General features: G+C 40.3%; 1 protein-coding gene across 1 annotated transcript in view; it reads right to left on the reverse strand.

Annotated features, from left to right (window-relative positions):
* Positions 1-24,943, reverse strand: part of LOC126393718 (uncharacterized) — a 148,779-nt gene that overhangs the window by 95,414 nt on the left and 28,422 nt on the right. Inside the window, exon 3 of the mRNA XM_050050024.1 lies at positions 6,265-6,371. Coding sequence (XP_049905981.1) covers positions 6,265-6,371 — 107 coding nt within the window. The remainder of the gene's footprint in view (positions 1-6,264; positions 6,372-24,943) is intronic.

Here is a 24,943-nt window from a genome sequence, read left to right on the forward strand (position 1 = left end):
GAACAAAAGCAAAACATATGCAGAACACAAACTGCAAGGAAACATATGGACACACACACACACCATTAATATACCAATCTAAAGCTTATTTCCTCCTTCACTGCCAACTTAAACTAATATTTTTGAAAGGCCAATGACACACAGTATCAGTGTGTTTCTGTCAGTGGGCAATTTCTTTTTAAAGTCTTTGGTGAGGCTTTGTTCTAGAGAGACTTGGATAAATTCTACAGAACTTGGATATTAAATATGAGTTAAAAAAATCTGTTAATGAATTTAAGAGGTAGGCCTATTTAGGTTTTCCTTCAAACACATGAAGATGTGAAATACAACGTAATACTCAGCTACCATGACATTTAAAGTAGGTGTATGTTGAGTGTCTTTATTGTTTTCGGTATTTAATTGATTAATCTTTTGTAGTTTGTGGTCTTTATTTGATTTGATGATTTGTGAACATGTTCAGCAGCATAATGTAATCTTTCTTTGTCCTACTTTCTACAAGTGTCAGTATCCCTACTCCTTGTCTCACCTCTTCACTAAGGCCCATATGCTAGCTAGGATCACAGCAATCCCTACAATGTTCATTAACCATGGATTTATTTTTTAATTTGCCAGTTGCATTTTATTTCTATATCTGTTAACATTTTATTGAATTACTTATGTATCAAATGTATTATCATTATCATTATTAGGTTTGCAACTAAAATATAAAACCACTTAATGCAAATTATTGGTTAAAATAAACATGTGCTTAAGTGACAGTGATGTTTTAACTCATTTTTACCAAAGGAAATAAGATGAAATATGTAACTTTAAAATCAGGACAACCAGTTTGTGCAGTCGTCACAGCCTAAATGTGAAATTTGCGATGCATATTCAGATACGAGATTCAAGTCCAAATATTCCATATTTAAATGAGTCATTCATTAGAGATAATGAAAGGTCTGCGCGGTATAATAAGGTGCCAGTGGAATGCTAATTCCAGAAAATAATTGCTCGCATAAATAGCAGGCATACTGAAAATTAATCTCGGCAATTTCACTACGTCATTATACACAAAGAAAAACGTGTTAATAAAAGATGCAAACTGAGAACCTTGACGACATAAAACACAGCATTGGATAATGATCTTGACATCCCAATTGAGAAAGGTCTGAGTTGGAATTAGCGACATCAACAACAACAATCAAGTGCGAGAATTAACGACAGCCACAAGGTGAAATAACACAACACTGGAGAATGGTCAGTATTTCCATGGGATGGTCCTCGTTCCTTCCTGCGATCCAAAGTCCTGATGCAGCAACAGAGAAGCTGGCACACTCCTCTCAGTTAAGCATGTGTGTGTGTCTGTGTGCATGTGCTGAAGAAAGAAGCAGAGACACATCATGCTGACTTACATAATGCAATCTCCTTTGTCTCATTCTGCTTCTCATGAGCACACATGCCCTTGCGCACACATACACACTCCAGCACACGTCTGCTGCTATACAATCACTGTCCAACATGGAGGGAATAGATGCCCCTTCAGGCTGAGGGGGAGGCGGGCACACTCCCTGTGTTTGTGTGCAATGGGGTGGTCTTGGCACAAACACCTTTCTACCATCAGGAGCTCTGCAGTGTCCAAGTGTGAGAAAACGTAGAAATAGTGCATTCCGACTTCCAGCACAGAGGCATCTGATGCAAAAATATGACAACACGACGTTGGAATTTCTGTGAGAACAGGCCCTGAGGAGGAGTTCAGAAAAAACAAACAAGTTCTTTTTTTATCATTCATGTCCTCAATGAATTGGAGTGCAGTGGTGGAAGCCTTTTCTCCAACGCAGTCCCCTGTGGCTCTTTTTCTCCGGAACAATGTAGATTTGTCTCTTTAGCCATTAGCCTCACATCAACTATGCAAAGCAGGCCAATCATCACAAACGAATCGTAATAGAATAATTGCAGCAAACAGAATCCTGCTGGGGAATGAGAAGCCCAAACAACTGGCGTGCAATTCACAGCACACATCAGGATGTGTCTGGTCCTAGTCTCCCTGGATACAGCCTAGATGCTCTGTGCTGGGCTTTGCTGGGCTGAGTGGTGGCATCCCAGGGTACTGGTGGAGACTGACTGGAGCCCACACATGCATGCCTTGAGATACAGCCTCTCTCTCCTTCTGTGTTTCTCTCTCCTCTCCATCCCACCCAGCACTCAGCTGCCTTCATCCAACTGACTCATGAGGAAATCCTCCACAAGAGGAAAAAGCTGCCAGCTTCTATGACAGGAAAAAAAAATCTCAAAAGCGGGCATCAAAGAAATGGGAAAAGAGCGCAGAACCAACGCACACGCAACAAGACAAAAAGAAGTCAGAAATCGCTGTCGCTCCGCCCAGTCGAAATCTTCCGCCTTTGTTTTTTGTCTCTCATTTTATTTAGTTTCGCTGTTGTTTTAGAGAATTAGCATCTGCTACTGAGCCTTTGTAGAGGGATTTATGTGCCCCCCTACACATTTCCACCATACCAACCGTCCCCGCCCCTTGCCTGCCTCCTTATCCCCCATCAGTCTGCCAGACAAGTTTTTCCCACCCAGTCACACTACCCAGCCAGCAACCCTTTTTTGTGGGTGTGCTTGTTTGGTGTGGGTCTGGTCTGTGAGTGTGGTCGTGCCAGCTTGGATAGGAGGAGAGAGGAGGAGGAGGAAAAAAAAAAAAAAAACTCTTTGTAAGTTATGGGAACACTATGAGACAGACGCAGGCGCTCATAAATTATACGGTTCATTTGCATATTCCTGGCATAAGACATTATGCAAATACCGGTCAATTTGCATAATGGATTCCTCTTGTTGCCTCAATTGCCCAGTTGCTGCTTTTTATTTAATAAAAAAATAACAAAACAAAAGAGTGTGAAACAAGACAGAACAGCACGATTGAGCCCAATGAAGCTCTTTGCCACAGTTGTCTTGAAACACCAGACTGAGAAAGACTTCGAAGAGGAGAATTTGTGTTCAGATCATCTTTAATTACACAGCCATGCAACTGTCAAACATAAAATGTGTACAGTATATACACAGACATAAGACAGAGAGAGGATATGTAAGAATTTCTATAGCAATCGCATGAAGTGTGTCGCACGGTATTTGCGAGTGTTTGCAAATTCCTTCCTTAATTAGTCCATTCTACCTCGACTATTAAAGCAAGCCGCAGCATTGCTAATTAACAGCAGTCTGCATGCGCTCTTGAGAGGGAGGGGGATTTTATTAAATAATTAAACTATTTTGTCTCCCGCTTTTAACCTCATCAGCTCCGTACCAAACGACCAGAATAAAAACCTAAGAAAGAGCAAAAGCAGATGTGGCCGAGATAATTATTCAATCAAATATGCGCCGCTGACGAAACCGCTAATGACGAAACCGCTAATGACAAGAGAAAAGATAATTACCACACATATATAGAGAGCTTTATCAAAAACGTCCGAATAGACGGTCATTTGTTTACAACCCGTTCGTGACGCTTTTTTATCCATGTCCCAAAACAGTAACAGCAAAGCAGACGGTCACAAACGCAGCTTAAAAAGTGATCGTGGTACAATTAAAGACAATTACAAACAGAGACAGTGAGGGAGGGAGAGGAGGAGTGTGTGGACCGTAAAGAGGGGTAGGGAGAATAAAATGGGAGAAGTATATCAAGACAAAAAGAATAGAAGGTGGTTGAAGGAGGACTTTGATTATTTAAAAAATGCCAGGACAACATTGTGCGGTGGGATCAGCCACAAAAACGTCATCTTAAATCTACAGTCCGATAAGCAGCTTGAGATTCTTAACTGTGTACTGTGGTGCATACAGGCACAGCTCACCCTGGTTTTGTTGCACTACACCAGGGCTGCTGGTTGTGGGACGAGGCTCTGTCTTTCTCCATCTAGGACCAATGAAGAGGAAGGGCAAAGCTGCTAATGCCAGGCACCGAGGTTACACGGCAGGGCGCAGAACAGTTAGCCACTCGGCTTACGAGAACTGTTAGACAAAATCATCAGCTTTTAGAATCAATTAACCCAAATGTTAATTAATGTCAAGTCCATGGAAGAGAAAAAAAAAGGGAGATGGAAGGCGGGTGTAGTGGGCATGTGGAAGGAAAGCTAGGGAGAGGAGGAGGGTGGGTAAGAGAGGGACTGAGAGAGAAAGGGGATGGGCAAATAAGGGAAACAAGGAGCGAATGCGGTTGATGGCAGAGAGAAGTTGGCACAGTGCCATCCATTCAGTGGTAGCACCAAGGCGGACTTCTGCTCGCTCTCTAGGGTAGGTGGTTAGATGAAGCCTGGGAGACAGAAGGGTCCTGCCGTTATTTTGGTAGCGTTACAGCGCTTCGAGTTTTTCTTTTATCTTGATTTTTTTTGTTTGTTTTTTAATGCGGATGGGGAGCTGTCTCATATTAGAAGTTGCAGTGAAGATAAGGGCACAATCATCCTCACTCCAGCATCGTCTTGGAGGACAAGTAAACATCTGCTGACGACGACTTCAAGAAGTGACCTACACCTGAATGAATTCTGACAGCTGCCATTCAGATGGATTAGCTGTTGCTGCATGGCACCAACATGGAGGTGCAAGGGTGGATATCCAGCAGGCTAAAATACAGCAAAGCTGTGAGACAGGAAGTGAACCTACAGTGATGGGTGCAACATGCACAAGAGCGGGAAATGGAGGAGGCATCACATGGGATTAATGAAGGAGGCTGAAATTGTAAAACAAAAACAACAGAAACTTGGGGCTGTTGTTGTTCTAGTAATAACTCGGGGGTGTGGCGGTGGCACAAAAGGAAGCTCCTCCCACTCGCTCCTTCTTGCTCTCTCTCTAAACATCTGAGGCACAGCTCTGTGTGCCAGGCAGCCAGGCAGCCATCTGGGCAGGAGACGCCATGCCAACTCATTCGTTAACAGTAAAGGACGTACCCTTGGAAGATACGGGCGATGACAAATGCCATTTCCATCTTACAGTTGCCATTTATGGACTTGAGTAAAAGTCATTGGTTTGGAGGATGCCCAAGGAGCAATAATTTGGCACTTGCCGGTCTCAAGTGGTGTGCCAGCGGGAATGTGATGGCATCTGGCATGAAAACTGGCGAAGGACGGGGAATATATACCACAATTAAGACAAACCGACACAATCGGATACCCTTCACGTTTCAGTTGCCAAAAACAAGAGAGAAAAGAACAAACAGAGACATTACAGCACTTGATATGACTAATTAGTGCAAAATTTGCTTCGTTAATTAGGGTGACACACTCAATCAAAGGGACGACTTGAATTATCAACAAAAGAATCCATAATGGAGATAAAACAACAAAAAACAAGATGAAGACAAAAGCGGCGAAGTGTTTAACTATTAGCAGAGGGTGTGAAGCGAGTGCCTCTTTTTGTGCCAACACCCTTCCCCCTTTACCCCACATTTTCCCCAGTGTAAACTGCCATTTCTTATTGCACTGGATGGCAGCCACATTGAGTGTCTACCATAGGCACTGCTGCAACAGACGCTGCCAATCTGCCAATCGCCTGTGTGCCTGCCTACAAGAAGAGGAGGGGGGAAGAATGGACCTGAGGGACTGTGCCTGAAGCTCAATAGCAGCTGTTTACAATGTCACAGACACAAAAGAGAGACAAAAAATGCAAACATGAGGATGCATACTAATGAACTGCCAAAACAAATTATAATCAGCAGACAGACAGGAATTAATTAACTTTTTTTCCTCTATTTGAACTTGTGCTGATCAAAATTAATCACACATCCTGTTTTCCTCTAGATGATTTCTTCCGTGGCAGGGGAAACTTCTTGGAGCACAACACTTTTAAAAGTCGTAAAAAGACCACGAATTTCTATATCTGCAGCAAGCCAAGCAATGGCAGAGAGGAATGCAGGCATTTGTGTGCTTCATCTACATTCACAGCAATCATTATGGACTTAAATTCCTATAGGCTCAATGTAGTATCCAGCTGCATGCGAGCCAAGTGAGAGAGGTGGCACGGACACAACAGGAACTCTGAGGAATGGGTACAGGAGGCACAGGAACAAGGAGGCAACCTGAGTTCAAGAGACACTGAGGGGGAGGTGCTGGCCTGCCTGCAACCAAACTGGGGGTAGTGAGGCCGTGGGAACTCATTACATCCTCCACACCCACACCCCACATCTCCACGACTTTTTTGCCCTCTTCTTGCCAACCATCCAAAAGAAATTAACAAACTCCACCCTTTCAGGCTTTTCCCTCCTGCGCTAAACTATCATAAACAGATGCAACGCAGACCTACCAACTGGTTTGAGTTGCGGTTCGGGGCACTCTCTGGGTCCGGAGGAACGTTTCTGTGGTTCCCACGAGGTCTGCTGGCATCGGGCATGGAGCCAAGGATGGGCATCGCTGCAAAGACACACAACGGAGGCTTTCATTAAGTTCGTTTTCATTGTTAATATGCACAGTCGGAATTAAAACAGTAATTAGCAACGCAAGGATATTAATCCACTGGCATCAACAATTATTTTTTTATTTTTTTTTTCTCCTGGATTTCTTTGGACAAGAGGCATGGTTGTGCAATATGAATAATTAAGGAAGTCATCCAAAGGGAGGGATTATAACATCTTTGTGCTTGCTACCCAACCTTGGCACTGCCAAGATGTCTGAAACTGGTTGTACCACCACTGAGAACGGACCGCTGGAAAGATGGCATCTTTTTGGGCATCTCAAACGCGATCATCGTGATCGCAACAAATACGAATAACGATTAATCTAATTTGTAATTGGTGCCGAATTTTTTTCCATATTCATCAAGGGGAAACACATGGATATTCTAATCTTTCGGAGCTAATGAACTTTGGATAACCACCCTTTCATTTAATTCCATGGGGGATGTTAATTGTGCAGCGTCTTCATTACACAAATGGATTACAAAAAAAAAGGGCTTGCACGAGAGAGCAGAATGGAATGGGGGGTGGAGAGTGTGTGTGTGTGTGAGTGTGTGTGTGTGTGTGTGTGTGTGTGTGTGTGTGTGTGTGAGTGAGAGAGAGAGAGGGAAAGCAGGAACGGGGATATTTTTCTTCCTTCGTTATATGCCAGTAGTCAAATAATGCCACAGTACTCACAAACAAGCAGAGAAAAGCTCCTGCATTGCCAGTGATGTTCAAGTGCTCCCTGTTGGAAAACCTGGTCTCTTTGCTCTCTGCCTGCTCTCTAGAGCACCATCTCTCACATATGAAGACATCTGCCTTTCCTGGTTCTGGATCTTACAAAACTGGAGCAAGAAGACACCTTCCTGGAATCTAATTTCTCTCAAATTGGATATTATTTGTGTTATTTAAATGATTAGCGCATTAGCAGCATTGATCTTTATTAGAGTGGTGTTGTTGGCGCCTGTTCGAAGCGGAATGCAGAGGAGACAGCAGACACTGTGGCGGGCACTGGCTAATGTCCTCTGTGCTTAATCATCCTACAGCAGAATGGTTTTATGCATATTTCATTTGCATATCATTAAATCGCTAAGGCATACGGGCAAATGGCAGCAGAGAGCGAGGGACTGGAAACAGAAAAGCATAAAATATAAAGAGAAAAAAAAAAAAGCGACTCATTATGCGATGACAATCTTCAAAGCTGTGTGCCTGCGTTCTGGCAACCTGCCAATTCGTTTAATTCAACATTAATTAAAAAAGTCAGTGCGCTCAACCTCTCCGACACGGACTAATTGAGCACCTTACAATCTGTGCGAGGAGCCATCTCACATACAGTGAATGCCTGTTCACGTAGAACTAATAGATGTTTGTGGATTTGTGAATGGAACAGAAAATAGATTATTATTGCGATTACGGACTTCATGAAATATTTGCATGTGACCAGCTAAATCGAGAATACTTGTTTGAATGTGGAATTCACTGTTAATTCTGTGAGAGGTTTAAAATGTTATACAAATGAGGGCAGAGCAATGCAGGTGACTGTTGGCAGCAGGTGTGAGTCAGGCTGGGTACAGGCTGAGTGGGCTGAAAACTAAATTAGTTGATGGGCATAACTGATAACAATTAACGCTTTCCCATTATCTCCCTACACAAGATGACACAAACTGCTTCAAGTTATTCATCGCAATAACATGCCCCACAATAAACCCCAAAATGAAACCCAAACCTGTTTCTCGCTTCAGAACCAGGCCCATTATATTTTAATTATTAATGAATTAATCCCTCCTACACACTCACACACACACACACACACACACACACAAACACACACGCGCACGCAGGACATACTGCAAGATTTAACATTTTGCACATATTATGAAGTTGTAAAAGAAAACATGTAGAATAGAGGAGGATGTAGTTAGTGAGAAGAAACACATTGTGACCCACTAAAGCACTCTGAGAGTTCCAATGGATCGTTCTCTTAAATGCACTTAATTTAATGGCTAAAACTGTTTTAAAGGAGACTGCAAAAAGCCTCATTATCAAGAAATCTTCCAAAAGAATCACAGCCTGAATATGATTTAGATTACTGTGACTTTCAACCAAAAAGTTTCAAACATAAATAACGGAGCCAAATTTTATATTCGGTTCCTAATTGAATGAAATCAGCTTTCGTATAAAACAATACCCCGGCGAGGCACAACATACACACCACAGAAAACAATAATTTCGAGGTAAAATTTTACTCCTCAGAGACCCGTGTATCTAATTGCGGATCCTCCCTTTTCCAGACATCCTTGCTTAATTCTTCCCATATGCAAAGCAAAATCCCCCCCAAGCCAGAATATTCAAATGAAGTGAGCTTCACGCCTCACACAATTAGCCATGTTTAGTAATTTTAGAAATGACTGCCGCAGGTGCAGGGAGGAGGGGGCGGTGCAGACGGGGCGCAGGCTGGTAGGGGAAGCCCAGTGAAGTGGGTGGGTATGAGCCTGGCGCTTTGTAACCATGGCACATGCAGATGTCGCTGTAGTTCTTCCAAAAGCTTCTACCAACCAAGTGGGAGGGAGGTAACGAGGAACTCGTTTGGCATCACACACCTCCACCATGCGTTTCTAAGGAGGAATGTTAGTGTGCAAGACTGGTGGAGTGTGTGGGAAAGAGGCTGGCAGCCAGGGCCATGGGAGCTGACGTGGGTGAGACCAGGGTTAGGGGAGATTCCTCCCTGCGTGAGGGAATGTGGATGCAAATAACCATGGTGAAGCATAGGAAAGGTTAAGCAGCACCGCTGAGGTGTCTGTGTATTTCTGTGCCTGTCATAAGATGTAGACATTATGCAGAGTGCTGATATTAATATGCATGCGGGCCCTCTTTATTATGCAGCTCAGCGTGAGGTAATATTGCCAGGCTGCTCTGCCTCGCTTTGGTTACTGTCTGGGAATGTTATCTCTCCCTGAACAAACACAGCCTTTATTTCCTCACCCTCCTGTCAAAATGTTTAATTATCGATCATATCCACAGAGGTCAATTTAAAAAGGAAACACAGAATCCCCCAGCGACGAGCTCTGCCATTGACAGGGAGAAAAACTGACAACGCTAAATATGTCAGTAGGATGATATGGTCCATACGTTATCAATGTCATTTCATGGCTACTTTTACCCAAAGCATCATCAATGCATATATTCAGATAGCAGACATTTTTTCTATTTGTGGAAACGTCCGCTTGTTAGTACAATATCTCATCAACATTCTGTCTCCATTACTTAACCAAAGATAAATGACATGGGAAATACAAACCAAAGACACAATATATCTTTGTGGTTGTCCTTAATAATAAATAGAAATATTCTAGATGTTTTTAAACATCGTTTTATATTCAATTACAGTACCCAGAACAGTATGAAACTTTAGGATCTTCACTAGAATTCAAATAACTGTAAGTCTATAAGAATGGAACCACTACTGCGTCTGTCAGAGTTAAAGCGGTTACATTAAATTTGTTTCATACAGTAAGGTGCATAAAACAAGTTTACTTCAGACATACATTATCTTCCGAGAAATCGTTTAACTTATTTACTGTAATGCCTATGTCAGGCTAATCAGTAAAATATTATTTAAAATATTCTCTATATGTCTCCTCCATATACAGCACATTCAGGCTACATGATAGTTCAAGAAGACAGACAGATGCACTAATAAGTCAGCTCTATACCATGCTGGGTCAGTGCAACCTCACCGAAGTACACCCATGGTGCCTCACCTGTGGCTCATCACACAGACATGAGGTTGGTGAGAATGAACCACCCCTGTAGTGAAATCCATGCAAGTATGTTCGTGCCTCTGCCTGAATCATACACATATGCAGAATTTCACTGAGCACATAGGACTCGGGGGCATTTAGTGACTATATGGGCCAAGCTGTGAGGCAGTACTATCTCTTTAACCACTGTCTTGTCTGGGGGTCTGCAGATTAATTGGTTCCTGGTAATTCTATCAGATTAGTATTAATACGCTGTCACTGAGGCAATCGAGGTGACCCACTGTATCTAGCCGGCTGCTCATAAACTGGTGTGAAGGTCAACTGTCAATCAACCTACACAATATGATAATCAGTCTTTAAAGTCAGCATGAGGATGCCATTAACACCAGCAGTAATGGCTGATGAAAGAACTGTCATAACGGCGAGCCTCCGGGGATGAATGCTTATAGACTGGCTGGTAGCAGAGGGAAAGAAGAGAAGGAGGAAGCTCGGCCATTGCGTGAATGTGCAATTTATGAAATCCTGTCTTTGAAACTAAAGGTGCGACTGAGGCACTGCACATTAGCAACACCTTTTAGCCAAGAACACCATACAAACTAGCTGGGGGAATATTAAATACTCTTTATGTCTTAAGCAATATCACAAATTAATGTCAAAGCTTCAAAGACTTCTTTTTTTTCAGCGAAACTATGAGAGTAAAATGACCTTGTACGTGAAGGACATGTCCAGTAGGAAGCAGAGTGTGAACTCACTCCTCTAACAGAGCAGTTCTTACAGCATACTACAGCTGTCAGAGAGATAAAGATGTAGCATCAGAGTGTGACTATTTTGCCTGGTCTATTGAGAAGCTGCTGCCTGTTTGCCTATTTCAGTGTGGATAGACTTGACTGCCCATGAGAAACCCACTGTATACTGAATAGAGTAGGCCATCCTATGGGATACAGTCACTAAATGCCCCTCCTGAGTCCTGCATGGTCAGTGAGATTCTATATGTGTGAATGTGATTGTTGGCATGTGTACAATTTACTATCTGTGCAATAGAAAGAGACAAAACATATGACAGGCCTGCCATGGTCCCTGTGCGGGTCAGAGTTTACCGAAGGAGAGTGGGAAAGGAAGTGAGGGCGGGGAGACAAGACAGAGGGAGAGGAAGTGAGAGGGAGAGTGCAGGAGATGAGACAGTATGAAAGAAATGGTGCGTCTGTGCTGTGTCCCAAAGGGCCTGAACTGGGCAGCTGGCAAGGGAGCCATTACATGCGTGTCTCTGACAGCTCACTCTCTCATTACGCCAGGAGACAGTTAACACCACCGCTCTCACACCCCAGCTTTGTAATGCAGACTATATCATCACCCACCACACACACTTTAATAGTTTTAGTGCGAGCTTTGATATACGACACGTTAAAAGGAGCAACTTATAAAGCATGCTACTCTACATTTAAGCTCTGTAAAGGCACTTCAAGCCTGGACCACAGATGATGTCGTTGCCTTGGTAAAGTCAGGCAATGACGCGTTCTGATAGAGAAACTCAAAGTTAACTCCAGTCAGGGCTCCCACAAGATTTTAAAAGGTATGTTTAATATGATTTTTATAAAATAAACTCTAAAGTGAAGACACATCGTCTATTAAAATGTGTGCATATTGCAACATTAATGACTCTTTTTTTCTTACCATATTTGAATCACACATATATCTGATATAAAGCAAAAACTAATACTACTCAGCTTTGAAATTCCCAATCTGGATATATACGTATAGTGTATACTGTTGCAAAACAAAATGGTACCTGTATAAATATACAGAAGGACCTGCATCTTTAAATAAATCCAATTTGGTGTGTGTATCTAAGCTGGGCAAACACTGTACGATTTGAGACCGTTTTAGAAATTGACTGATTCCAACTCCCACTGTATGAGTAAATCATTTGTGATATAAAGCCAAAGCACACGATTTATGTGCTCGCACTGTAAAATACGATCATCAAGCCTTGACCTGAGTGCTTACGCTGTACATGTAAAGTAATGGGAGGGTTAAAGTATGATTGCTAGCAGAGGTACAGTTCACAAAAATGTAGAGACACATTCGAAAAAGAGCTTCAAAGTCTATTTCTGCAATAACAGGTCAGTCCAAGTTTGTATACCCTCTCTCCTCCACACTGTCCCTGACACTGACACACACACAAAGAAGTTAGCAAGTTAGCAGCACCAACAAACTAGCTGGTTATAGGCCACACTGTATTGACTGAGTGAGTAAAAAGTACTGATCCTGGGGAATCGACTCATGGCTCTGCTCGTATTGAGCAAGAGCCTGACGATGGCTGACCCAAATTTCTGATATGTCAGAAATTCACATGAATGTCAGATGGCCGTTGGGAGCAGGTGACCAGGCCACAACTGGTCCTTGCTCCCCCTGTAAACTGCCCGACAAATGACGCCCTACCAATCTGAAATTCAGTCCAACTCTAAAATGAGTCGTGCAGCTCAAAAACAGGTCAGAAACAGGTTCAAATTGTTCACTGTTTGCCTGCCATTACTGTACTGCTACGAGCAAAAGCCAAGGGGACAAGTTTGCATGTGCAGAGTTTGGAGATACAACAGGAAAAACAATTCACATAGCTCAAATCACACATTTAAAAAAAGGGCAGCAGGAGGTACAGTGAATGAGACTGCATGTGCTGCATGTGTGAAACATTTTGACACTTTTGGCTGACCACGCTGTATACATTGTGTCTCTCTGTGTATACAATGATCAAAGCCAAATGTTGCACTTTGTTTTTGTCATAAAACTGTCTCTCTAAATGCACATGGTAAGGTTTATTTAGTTTGGATTAACGTCTCCTTGGAGTCCACTTCTGTAGTTTTCATCACCTTGTCATTAGTGGCCTCTCCCTCCCTCCACCGTTCCTACCTCTTAAACCCCAGTTTTCTTCTTTCCATTAATCTGTCTGTAATAGAATATGCTGATTTTACTTGGCTCACTCCCATTACTCCCCTGGCTCTCTCTACTTTGATAGCATCGTCCTGATGCACTATGGCTGCCAAGATGATCTCCCAGAGCTCAGCATGTTCGATAGACAGCTACAGTACTACCTAGAACGGGATGTTCCCTGTCCCATATGCCATACTGATCTAATAATACTAAAGCCCTCCTGAAACACTATGAGCCTGTGACATTGAGAACCTCTAGAAATTACATGTTACTCACAATTTACAGTACTGTCAGGAGACAACCTGTCTGGTTGAAATCTCCCTTGTCCCACCCACTCAAAAGGAGCTGAGGCTGTGAATGTGATGAGGAAAAGGCAAGAAGCACTCATAAGAATAGAGCTAGGCAAGCAACCATGAACATGACCTCAGCTGGCTGTGGAAAAAATCTGCTGCCTTCACACTTTACTGCTAAAGGGCAATGACAGACTTAATTGGACAGAAAAAGACATTTCTTCAAGACTTTTTGGCAAATCCTCCTGCTAAGGTTATGAGAACTGCTCAAAGGAAGGAGCCAACTTAAACAAAAGCATTTGTGAGGCGAGAGGACATGCATCTGTAGCTGTTTTAGTATGGTATTAGTCAACTCATTGATACAAAATCTTGATATAAATAAAGCAAACAGTGACTGCATGGAGCTGTCTGTTCCAAATCTTTCAAAACACACCATTTAAACGGAAGAAATGCACAGAAAAATCAATGCAGGGAGGCCAAATACCAAAATTGGGAAAAATACAATCGTCTTATGTTTAAGCTAGCTGTGACAGCTCAATGAAACATCCTACTCCTGTAACTTCACAAAATGACTGCTTAAAGACTCCTGCCTGTTGTGGCTGGTTAGCAGAGTTAGACTTCAACTTCAATGCCTTCTCTCTACATATGTCCAGTCTTATATAAGGTTCCAAAGGGAGGATGGAGGGAACTGAAATACTGTAGATGAAGGCCTTGTTTGAAAATGATTGACACGAGAGGCTTGTAATAAGGACCTTGAGGCCCAATTTCATTTTTATTCCCACAAGCCAAAGACATTAAGCAGTGTTTTCAGTGCAAATGTGGAGAATTACCTCGATCATGGCCAGAACAAAAGGAGGAAATGTGCCTTTTAGAGCTAACAGCCTTTTATGCTTTTTACTTCTTAGAACTTTTTATAGATTTGCCTTTCTCTTGTGTGTCGACTCTGAGGAAAAAGGTTCATTAAGATGAAATGCCTATTTCTTCTTATATTTCTCAATGTGGCGGACAGGAATATTAGCCAATCTTTGCAGACACTAAAAAAGCCAGACTTCCCATGGCCAAAGCTCTTTGGTAATGTTGGTTCTGTTAGAGCGCTATGCTCTTGCTTGCCTTCCATCACACTTGTCACCAGGAAGATGTGCAAAATCAAACAGCAAAAAAATTGGGGGAATATGAACAAGGAAGTAAAGGGAGAGTGAAGATTTGCAAGGTTAAGAGCAGGATAGAAGAAGTAAAACTGGAATGTTAGGGTAAGATGAGATGGAACATGTAGGGTAAGCCACATGGAAGACATAAAATGGGTTAAAGATAAAACTATGTAAGACTGGGTTACAGAGCAGCAGACTGTGAATACATTTAGCACAGTAATGTATAATTAAGCTTTATGCCACTTTGAATATGACACCAATGATCATGTAAACATTTAGCCATACCGTTTGCAAAGACTTCGTACAGACCTCGTACAATGAGAAACAAAAGTTCTACATTTATCAATGCCTAAGGATTAGATAATACATATACATAATACATAAGTGATATAAGACTGACAGGGGGAATTACTGTAAGGAGAATTAATGCATGCTGAATGTGTCAAGAAAAAACATTAATTCTAAATTTAAAGAGGTATTTCACTGCTGTAAAGATGGTCTTTTCATTAAAGTAGGCTGTCTATGCAGTAGAAAGGCGCAAATAGTTTTCAAATTGGTGCTACATGACCAGAGAAAACAAAGAAAAAGGGCTGCAGTATTTGCTTTTGTTTAAAACAATAAAGACCCTACAAGTAATAGACTGCAGTGCGCTACACAAGACCAATAAACACTGCAGCTGGTGGTGTAATGCAAGCTTGCCCATATTAACACAGGAAACAATATGGCCGCCGGCTGGTAACAAACAATATCGAATTACAGTTCAACAATAAGCTAAAATAAGTTTCTGAAAACATTTAAGGGTGAGAAATAGGCAACACAGTAACAGAATCTTGGTTCATATTTTATCAACACTGCTTGGTTTAACTGTTTGATTCCAGTTTTTTCAGCCTCTGTTTTTACAATACAGGAAACAGTGTGGCGGCCACTTCCTGTTCACAAATTCTCATTTTACAGCCAAACAATGCAATAAATATGGTTCTGAAGGCATTTAAGGGTGAGAAATACACAAGGTAGTGTTGATTAAATATAAACCAAGATTCTGTTACAGTACTGCATTACTATTCGACTGAAGTTTGGTCAGAGAGAAAGATGTGACTCTCTTTCTGGATCAACTTTTATAATCTTTGTGTCTATGGTGGCAGACATACGTAAATGCTAAAGTACAATCTGTAGTTCAAGCAACACCCCAAGAGCTCAAGTGACCAGGGAGATCTGAACACTGTTAAGATAGAGGGGAGTTTAACATAGTTCATTTGCACATACTACCACATTGTAATGATAGAAATCTGGTTGAAAACAGGAAAAGTATCCCCTTAATACTTACTTACTACTTAATACTTACTTACTATAACTACATTGAAAAGTAAAATGTTAAACAAAAATGCTAACAAAGAAGGGGTAAAATTGATAAGGCTGGTGTTTTTGATGTACTTAAGTAATTGTTGCCTTAAAACATTCACAAAGGTAAGGCGTGGAACAGTGTTAGTTTCTTTGATGAAAACTATGACAAAATGTTTTTGGAACAACCTTTTTTACATGATGAAAATGAGACTATGACGTGCTAAAAATAGATCTTAACAATAAAACCTAGTCTATATTTCATTTTCGCTGACAAAACATGATGTTACGAAAATGTTAGGTGGACTATCGGACACTGAAAGGCGAGAATATTCGTGCTTGCAATTATCTTCAAATGCCACATGAGCATCAGGCTGGTAAACTCCAGCAAATAGTCAGCATTGTGATCTTTCACTAGCAACTGAACGGCAGCAGAGCAAGCAGCCAGCGGCCTCCTGACTTGAAAGCTGAGCCCCGCAGGACTTTACTCAGGTCTGGATTCGAGGAGGGTTATGGTTTGATGCTGTCTGACAGGCAGGTAGGAGGCTCAGTTATCTGTGAGTGTAGCTGTGCTGTAGTAAACAGTCTGAATTCAATTCTCTGATAGCTGAAAGTTTAGCTTACATCACAAACTCTGTGACAAATGAGTTTAAACCTCCAGACTAACATTTTGCATATTAAGAAGAATTCAGGCTTTAAATGAGTTATTTCTCTGCTCCTTAACACTGAGATGGATAAGTCAGAGTTTACAATCAACCTGGGTACAAATCCTAGTTGTCTCAGATAAGTTATTCGTGTTGTCAAAGTTTTTTAGACCATGAATGGAGAGATGGTGACCTTTTCAAATGACGATCAGTAAGCGTATGCTCATAGACCACCCCTTAAACCTGTCCAAAACTGCTGGAGAAATTATGGTTTTTAAGTATGTAGAAATTATTTGTAGAAAAAATTGTCAAAATGAAATGTTTACATAACCTGTCACCTTGATTATAAGTTCTGATGCATGAATTACCCTAACTGGATTAGTTTAAAAAATTAAAAAACATATAGAAAACATGATGACTAAAAGTTGACTAAAATATCATTAATTTTTGTTGACTTAAACATTTTGGATTTCCGTCGACTAAAATTAGAATAAACTATGAAGGACATAAATGACTAAAATGTGATGTCTCAAGACTAAGACTTACACTAAGACTAAATCTAAATTAGCTGTCAAAATTAATAGGGATGCACAATAATATCGGCATGTCATCAGTATCGGGCGATATTGGCTTTAAAATGAAATATCGGAATCAGCCAACATGCATTTTCTTAATTTGCACAATTAATGAATATTACATATATTTAAAAGTAATGTATTTTACGTCTCCATCTGCTGGTGGGCCATCATAATAAGAGACATGATGTTTATTCCACTACAGAGGAGACTTGATGATGACTAAATTTAGGTGGGCAAAAAGTGGATATATCAATATCGGGATCAGATGTCGGTCAAATGAATTGTAGCATACCAGCATATCCGATATTGGCAAAAAAAAAATCCAATACTGTGCATCCCTAAAAATTAACAGTACTATGGAAATCATATTGTGCAATGATTCGCCCACTCTGATGTCACTGACTCGCAGAATACAGTGTTGGCGTGGCAAAGACAAGGGTGGACTTGAACTTGATGAAGAACACAAACACTTTGTTAAGGGCAGTAGAGAAGGGCATTACAAATGGTAGCACATAAGAGTGATGTAGACCGGGACACCACAGAGACATATGTACCAGGATGTACTGTAATTGAAGTTGTGGTGAGGGGAGAATGAGGGAAATTAACAAGACAAACATCCAGAAGACAAAGACAAGGAACTGAGATAAGACGGGGTAAACAGATACATCTAAACACTCTTGAAATAAGCTAGCTGTCTTCTGGTTGGGGAGAAATGGCTCTCTGATGTCTAGCAGTGACAGGAAACACTGATGTCCCTGGAGGCCAAAAACTGTGGTTACTCTGAACAAGCATTTGTGCAAGAATATATAACTGTGACATTCATATATATGCTTACATGATATATTGAATTAAACAGAATAAGTCTTGCCTAATGGAGGGGTAAGATGAATAGCTTAAAGGTCCAGTGTGTAGGATTTAGGTGCATCTATTGGCAGAGATGGTATATAATATTTATAATAATGTTTTTATTAGTTTAATCACCTGAAAATAACAACTGTTGTTTTTCCTTTACCTTATAATGAACTGTTTATATCTACATAATAAGCAGGTTCTCTTCCACGATGTCCACCATGTTATTCTACAGTAGCCCAAAGCAATCACTGGCTTAAGATAGAGCCATTCATGTTTTCACGTCAGCCACCGTAGTTTTCCGACACACTTGACACACAGGAGCCGTTTCAGTTCTGCAGCCTCATCACTAGATCCCACTAAAACCTACACTCGACGTTAAATATTTCTAACATCTGCTCTTTTGCTACACGAATGCTCCTGTGTCGACATTCTTCTGTAGGGTGACACGGAAGTTGGCATCGCCCTGGTTCCCTCGTAAAAAATCCAATTGAATTTTTCCTTTGGATTTTGGATTATTGCAGAAAATAACCTCTGTGGCAAATAAATGTTTATGATACTTGCATGTTTTGCCAGCAAGATAATCTTCATAAACGGACATTAACTTTTATGATTTTTGAAGCGTAAATGCAGTCGCCAGAAGGAAAAAGCTAACGATAGGCTTCAAAAAGAACTACACCTCACTTGCATGTCTTAACGTCATCCCAACAGAACAGCTGTAAAGCCTTAGTCGGCACAATAACCTTCTGCAGATTTAACTAGCCGCTTGTTAGCAACCACCTTTTTTAAGACACATAAAAGCTTCAAAATTCACTAGTGGGGTATTTACTCACAAATTCTATGTTGTAGAATGAAATGTGAAAGTCTCGTGAGCTTGTGTTAACCACAGACCTTATTTCAGGCATCTAACCAAAAACCCACTGACTTTGAGACAAGGGAATCGTGAGTGGTGAAATGCTAACTCATTTCTGAGTTTTGGGACTCATTCCTGGGACATTCTATTGACCATGAATAATATCAACCACATAATTTTCGATATATAAATATGAGATACATATGTCATAGCTATATCTTTAAAATTAGCAGGGCATAAAATTGGAAGATCATTCTTCATAGTGTTGGAAGCACAACCCAGTCACCAGAATAAATGCTTGCATTATACGTTTCTGCAAATCACGCATATGTTATTATGTGGGGGACATGTTAAAACTGCATGATTCGATAACGCTGTGATTAATGTGTGGTTATGTTTAGGCAGGAAAACCACGTGTTTATGGTTGGGCAAAGATCACATTTAGGCTTAAATACACAGTTTCTGTGGCACAATCATGGCTGGAAATGTGGCTAATGTCTATCTTGAAAACAATCAGTTTTGTTGTTTGTTAGTTTCGAACTGTGGTCTGTAGCGTTCTGCAACTTGGCAGCTGTCTTGCCTGGGTTTCACGCCATCCACCATCCACCCTACCCTACACCTCCCGATGACACACATGTAATCAGAACTACGTCACTTTAGAAACGCGTATTAAACATACACATTTAACATATCTGTGGTTTAAAGAAAGATAAAACTACAACATTTTCTTCTGGTAACTGGGCTGGGAACCACCAAGCTCATCAATCAAATCATCTTTAACCTTCAAAATCATCACAAACAATTGAATCAAAACAATGAGGCTACATTTCAACACACAATTAAAAAAAAAAAATCCAGAATCATTAAACAGCCTATCTTGGTTAATTTAAGGTTAAACAACAAAGAAAAAAGATGCTTTTCAATTGCACCACATATTTCCAAGCAGCTACAGCTTAGTCAGTCAATGAAGCACTTTATCAAACTGGCAAACAAAATGTGTACAAATATGTACACTGTAGTGTGGAAGCTAAAAGTTCCAAACAAAATTGTTTCATTGTAAACAACATAATACTTCATTTTCAGTGCCTTCCTAAGCATCCCATGTGATGTTCCAAAAGTGATTTACAAGAGCAACAGATTTATATAACACTTCACAAGTGTCCTCACTTGTAAGCGTCTTTTTGGGTCACATTTTGCAGTGTTTACAACAATCCACCTACGTGTTATGTGAGTTATGTTATATGCTGATATTTCTAAAAATGTTGCAGGGTTTGTGTGTGTGTGTGTGTGTGTGTGTGTGTGTGTGTGTGTGTGTGTGTGTGTGCTCACTTGTTGTTCCTAAACCTGGTGCTGAAATGTACAAATGAATCAATAAATCAATAAGTAAATAAACCTAAACTTGTGCTTTCTGTGAAAGGGAATGTAGAAATGTACTTTCTTGTTGTCAGTCAGCTTCCAACAGTGTTCTCATGACTTAAGGTACCTGAAGAGCAGTCATACTGTTTTATGCTTGAAAGTTTCATGTAAATGCAGTATGCACAGTACATACAGCCTATTGTTGTCTATATATATATATATATATATATATATATATATATATATATATATATATATATATATATATATATATATATATATGTCTTTTTGATACTGTTGCAGTAACGTCCATTAAGTTGTTCTCATATGTTGCTCTCAAGAGCTGCAGACGTACAGTATTATGTCACTTTAAGGTCCTCGTTCCAACAGAGTTTTCTAGTAACCAAACCATGCTCAAGTATAGATCATAATGTTAATTTAATGGTTCATAATATTCCCATGAATACCTTACCTTAGAACAAGCAATTTCGGACGAGTTTGTGCTATTAAGAGGGTGAAGCCAAACCTCACAGAAAAAAGGAGATATTTTGAAGGATACAAAAATGATCTTTCATGAGGCCCAATGCAATGTTCAAATTATAGTAATAGGAGGGCCTTAATGGGCAACTCAAATACAGTTACTGCTCCTGCCTTTATCCACATGTGTAAAAACACAAAGATAAACAATCTGATACAAAAAACATAGTTGATTATGAATAGGGTCTAAATCAATGTCTGGTGAGGAAGACCACCAACAACCCCTTGCAAGATGCATTTACTGGTAGGAACTATATGATTCCTTAAAAACACGTAAGATCCATTATCCCATGGCGCATTACATCATTCAATAGTGGCCCCACTGCAAATATTAAAGCAAAACAAGGGCCTTTGATACAGAACTCTCTGTGTACCCTCCCTACAAGGCCCAGGACTAAATTGGATTTTCCCAGCACTGTTTCGTAATTTGAAACATCCATCATTTATTATTAAAGAAAGGAAATAAAGGGAAGTAAGGGAAGAACATGCCTTTGGCAGCATCAGGAAGCCCTGTGCTAAACCACCACCCACAACTTTGTGCTTTCCCACACCCTCACCCTTTCAAAACCAGGTAACTTTGATATTCCCCAGAACAGGTCAATGTGATGGCAAGCCTGCTTTCCTTTGTTCTGATTGTTAGTGCACTCTGTATTCTGTTTAAAATCAGTGTTGATGTCATGTCCCCCAAAATCAAATTTTCATTTTGGTTAATAAGGAAAGAAAGGAAGGAAAAAATTATTCACTGGAATAAAAACAATACAATACAATGCTGCCATCGTAACCTTTTGTTGAAATTAAAATCCTATTGCTAAACTGATGTCCTTTTTGTGCCGTATTTACATATTGAGCTAACAGGATCTAATGTTCAATTCACTCTTCTAGGTCTGATGTGTTATCTCACAATAATTTTAACATGTTTTGATTTAATTCCACATGAATATCTGCAGTAAAATGAGACCTTAAGAAAAACAGCCTGTGGACTGATTGTACTCTTTATTCCACTACCTTATATACCTCAATGCCAAAAGCCAGCATCTATTTGTAAGAGGCATTTCATCCTTTCAATGAGAGTCTGTGTACCTTTCTTTCAGGAACCTGCCTCTTTTGAAAGATTCATTTTATTTTTTGTCCAAACTTATTAGGTTGAAATGATAAGTTAGTATAAAAAAACAGGAATGATTTATATGATAATAGATGCTGAGACAGCAATGTGTATGCGTCTGCATGATGGATATGTCATGTCAGACAGGACAAGGTGAGGGACAAACTGCTTTGAATGGCCCCCACAGAAACAGAAGGTGGTGGTGCATCTCTCAGACACCCAGGAAATCCTTCTTAATAAAAGCTCCTCCATGTCCTTTTGTAATCCTGCTCTGTATTATCAGTGTGTTGCAGCTAAGTGTTGCAATTAGGCCGGCCTTTTTCATGCAAATCAATTTGACAGCACAACAATCAGTTAGTTATGCTAGCTGCTGCTCTCTCATTCTCCCCTCTCCACTCCTTGGCTCCCTTGCCCTCTCCCTCCCTTCTACCTCATTTTCTCTGGCATTTGCAGAGGTTGCTACATTTGCATTATTTATCATATAAGGTTAGAATATGCACCACTCAAGGCAAGAGCATATGGTTATTAGCACAGTATTACAAATGTTAAATACAAAATGCAGTGATTTGCCTCACCCATGCTCCCCAATGCATCTCCCAAAATATAGTGGGATCATACTGCACTTTAGCAGTTCACATCAAACATGGGATGATGTAGGAGAACCTGTCCATGGCTCATAAGAGCTAAATAAACAGGTTAAAATACTAAAGTTTCCCTGGTTTACATACAGTACCAGTCAAAAGTTTGGACACACTTTCCCACTTTTTACTTGAATGAAAAAGTATGTCCAAACTTTTGACTGGTACTGTATTTCACACCCTTCTTTTCTGTGTGTAGAGTCCTGATACCTGGTATCAAATTACTAAAAACACGCAGGCAGCAGCTATACCACCCCTGACAGGTGGCACTACAGTCTAGAACAGAGGTCGGCTACCTTTGCTATCAAAAGAGCCATTTTTGTTCAAAAAAGAAAAGAAAAAAATCTGTCTAAAGCCACAAAACATATTTGAGCCTCTTATTAAAGATACCACAGCCTTTTAAGTCAAATTTAGTCGATCAACATTACTATTAGATCTAAATGAGCATTCATTATTATGTTGGCTATTGTGCAGTGGGCTATTTTTGATTATTTAGTACTTCAACTTTGCAGCGCTGCTGATAAAACCAAACAAATGTGTCCACACACTATTAAATTTTTCCCTAAGACTTTTCCTTATTTGGATTTGGAATCCACAGCTAGCCTAGCTAGGAGGATTCAAGACTACTGCAGCCATCACTAGTGATGTTTTTAGAGGAAAAGGCACCAGGCCATACATACAACGCACATTTTAGTTGATGAAATGTTAAAACTTTTTTTTTTAAAATAGGTGTATAGGCTACGCATTTTTACAGTTGAATAATGTAAGAATCACTTTAGGCCTACAACAATAAATGTAAATTAATAAATAACGGTTATTCATTTCCATATAATTTTCTGTCAAAGCCACAGTGAGCCACTGGACAAAGGCCAAAGAGCCGCATGCAGCTCTGGAGCCACAGGTTACCTTCCCCTGGTCTAGAGCCTTGACTGCATTTTAGCCTAACAACACGCAAATTGATTCTTGGATGCAAAGCAATTCTCTCTCTCTGAAGATTATCTCTCGATGCAAAATAGTCAATAATCTGAGATTTAAAACCCAATGCTCGACACTATGGTTGCGTATAACAATTTTGTTAGACCAGGCTGTACGTTGCTTACGGTTGAACTAATTGGATGGTCCAAAATAATAGATGTAAAAATGTGCATCACTGAGTTGTGTTTATATTCCTTATGGCTGAATCAATGGTGAAAACTTGAGCAACTGCAGACGGATACAATGCAACCGGCATGCCGTAGGCATATGGTTGGTTCTATGAGGCGATTTTATCTGATCACCTTCAGCTTCGGCCAGTACAATCTAAGAACCTGTGCAACGTTAAGTTATCAAGCGTTTGCATTTTCATTTCACACTGATGTCATGGCGTGGTGGCAGAATATTGTGTTTCGCCATGAAACAGAAAGTTGTTGCAATTTGAGCATAAATTTGTCAAATCTGCTCCAAATTTTACATGCTGGACAAAAGCCCAGGCCAACAAGGATGCTGCTACAGGCACACCAATCTCAGGAACCCCATCGGCTATCGGTCTGACGACAATAAAGCCTCTTGGGGGGTGGGGGTGAGGAGCTATTTTGGGCTGATCCCTAATCACTATAAAAGTTTTCTGCGAATGAAAGCAAAGCAGAAAACTTTTTTTTTTTTTTTTTTTTTTTTAAAAAGCAAATATAAAGCTAACTCTGAGATTGCATTTTGGCTAAAGCATTCTCTCTCTCCACACGGACCTTTTAGCTGCTGTTCAAACATGATTGGTCAATACTACTCAGACTACAAACAGCAACCACAACATTTCCGATACCAAAATCTTGTCCTGTTACCTACAGATTCTGCATACATTTGCAGAAACTGTTTATAGATAATATAGGCACACTTTTCTTTCTCCTATTGTTGGTTCTTTGCCTTGCACTACTATTAATAAAAGATGATGGAAGTAAAATAAGTAGTCACAGTGAGAAAAAAAAAATAGAAATAAAAAGAATGTGATGCATTAAGATGCATCAGTAATCGTTTCATAATCCTATTGTAACCCTATGAATCCAAATCGAACCGACTCGTGAGGTGCCGTGAGATTTCCACCCCAATAAATGTACATGTTAAAGGCTTCTCCAGCAGTAGGTCCCTCTTACCTTATGATGCATGTGCTGTTGGAAGGTTGGTCATTGAGAATATTAATAGATACCATTTGTTCATAGGAGGAGTCCCATCAAAGGCCTGCATGGACTTGTGCTAGTATGATGGATAGATATGGCTTTATTACCATTAAAAAGTCATTTACAAGACAAATAGGGCCAAGCTTTTTGAATTATGGTTACTTTATAACAGAGTGGATCTAGAGTCAAAATAACAAACAAGCTGTTAGTTTGCAGTTGTGACGACTTCAGGTGCAGATTTCCTTAACATGTGATTGTTTGCATAATCAATAGTGCAAGTGAACTGAACAAGTGTGATGGACATAAGTACTGTAGGCAGAAGTCAATATGTCCGTAGCTCTGTTTCATATACACAATATATTTATGGATATTGAGTGTGT

This window comes from Epinephelus moara, chromosome 1, assembly GCF_006386435.1.
Source record: "Epinephelus moara isolate mb chromosome 1, YSFRI_EMoa_1.0, whole genome shotgun sequence".
In the NCBI taxonomy this organism is placed as follows: domain Eukaryota; kingdom Metazoa; phylum Chordata; class Actinopteri; order Perciformes; family Serranidae; genus Epinephelus; species Epinephelus moara.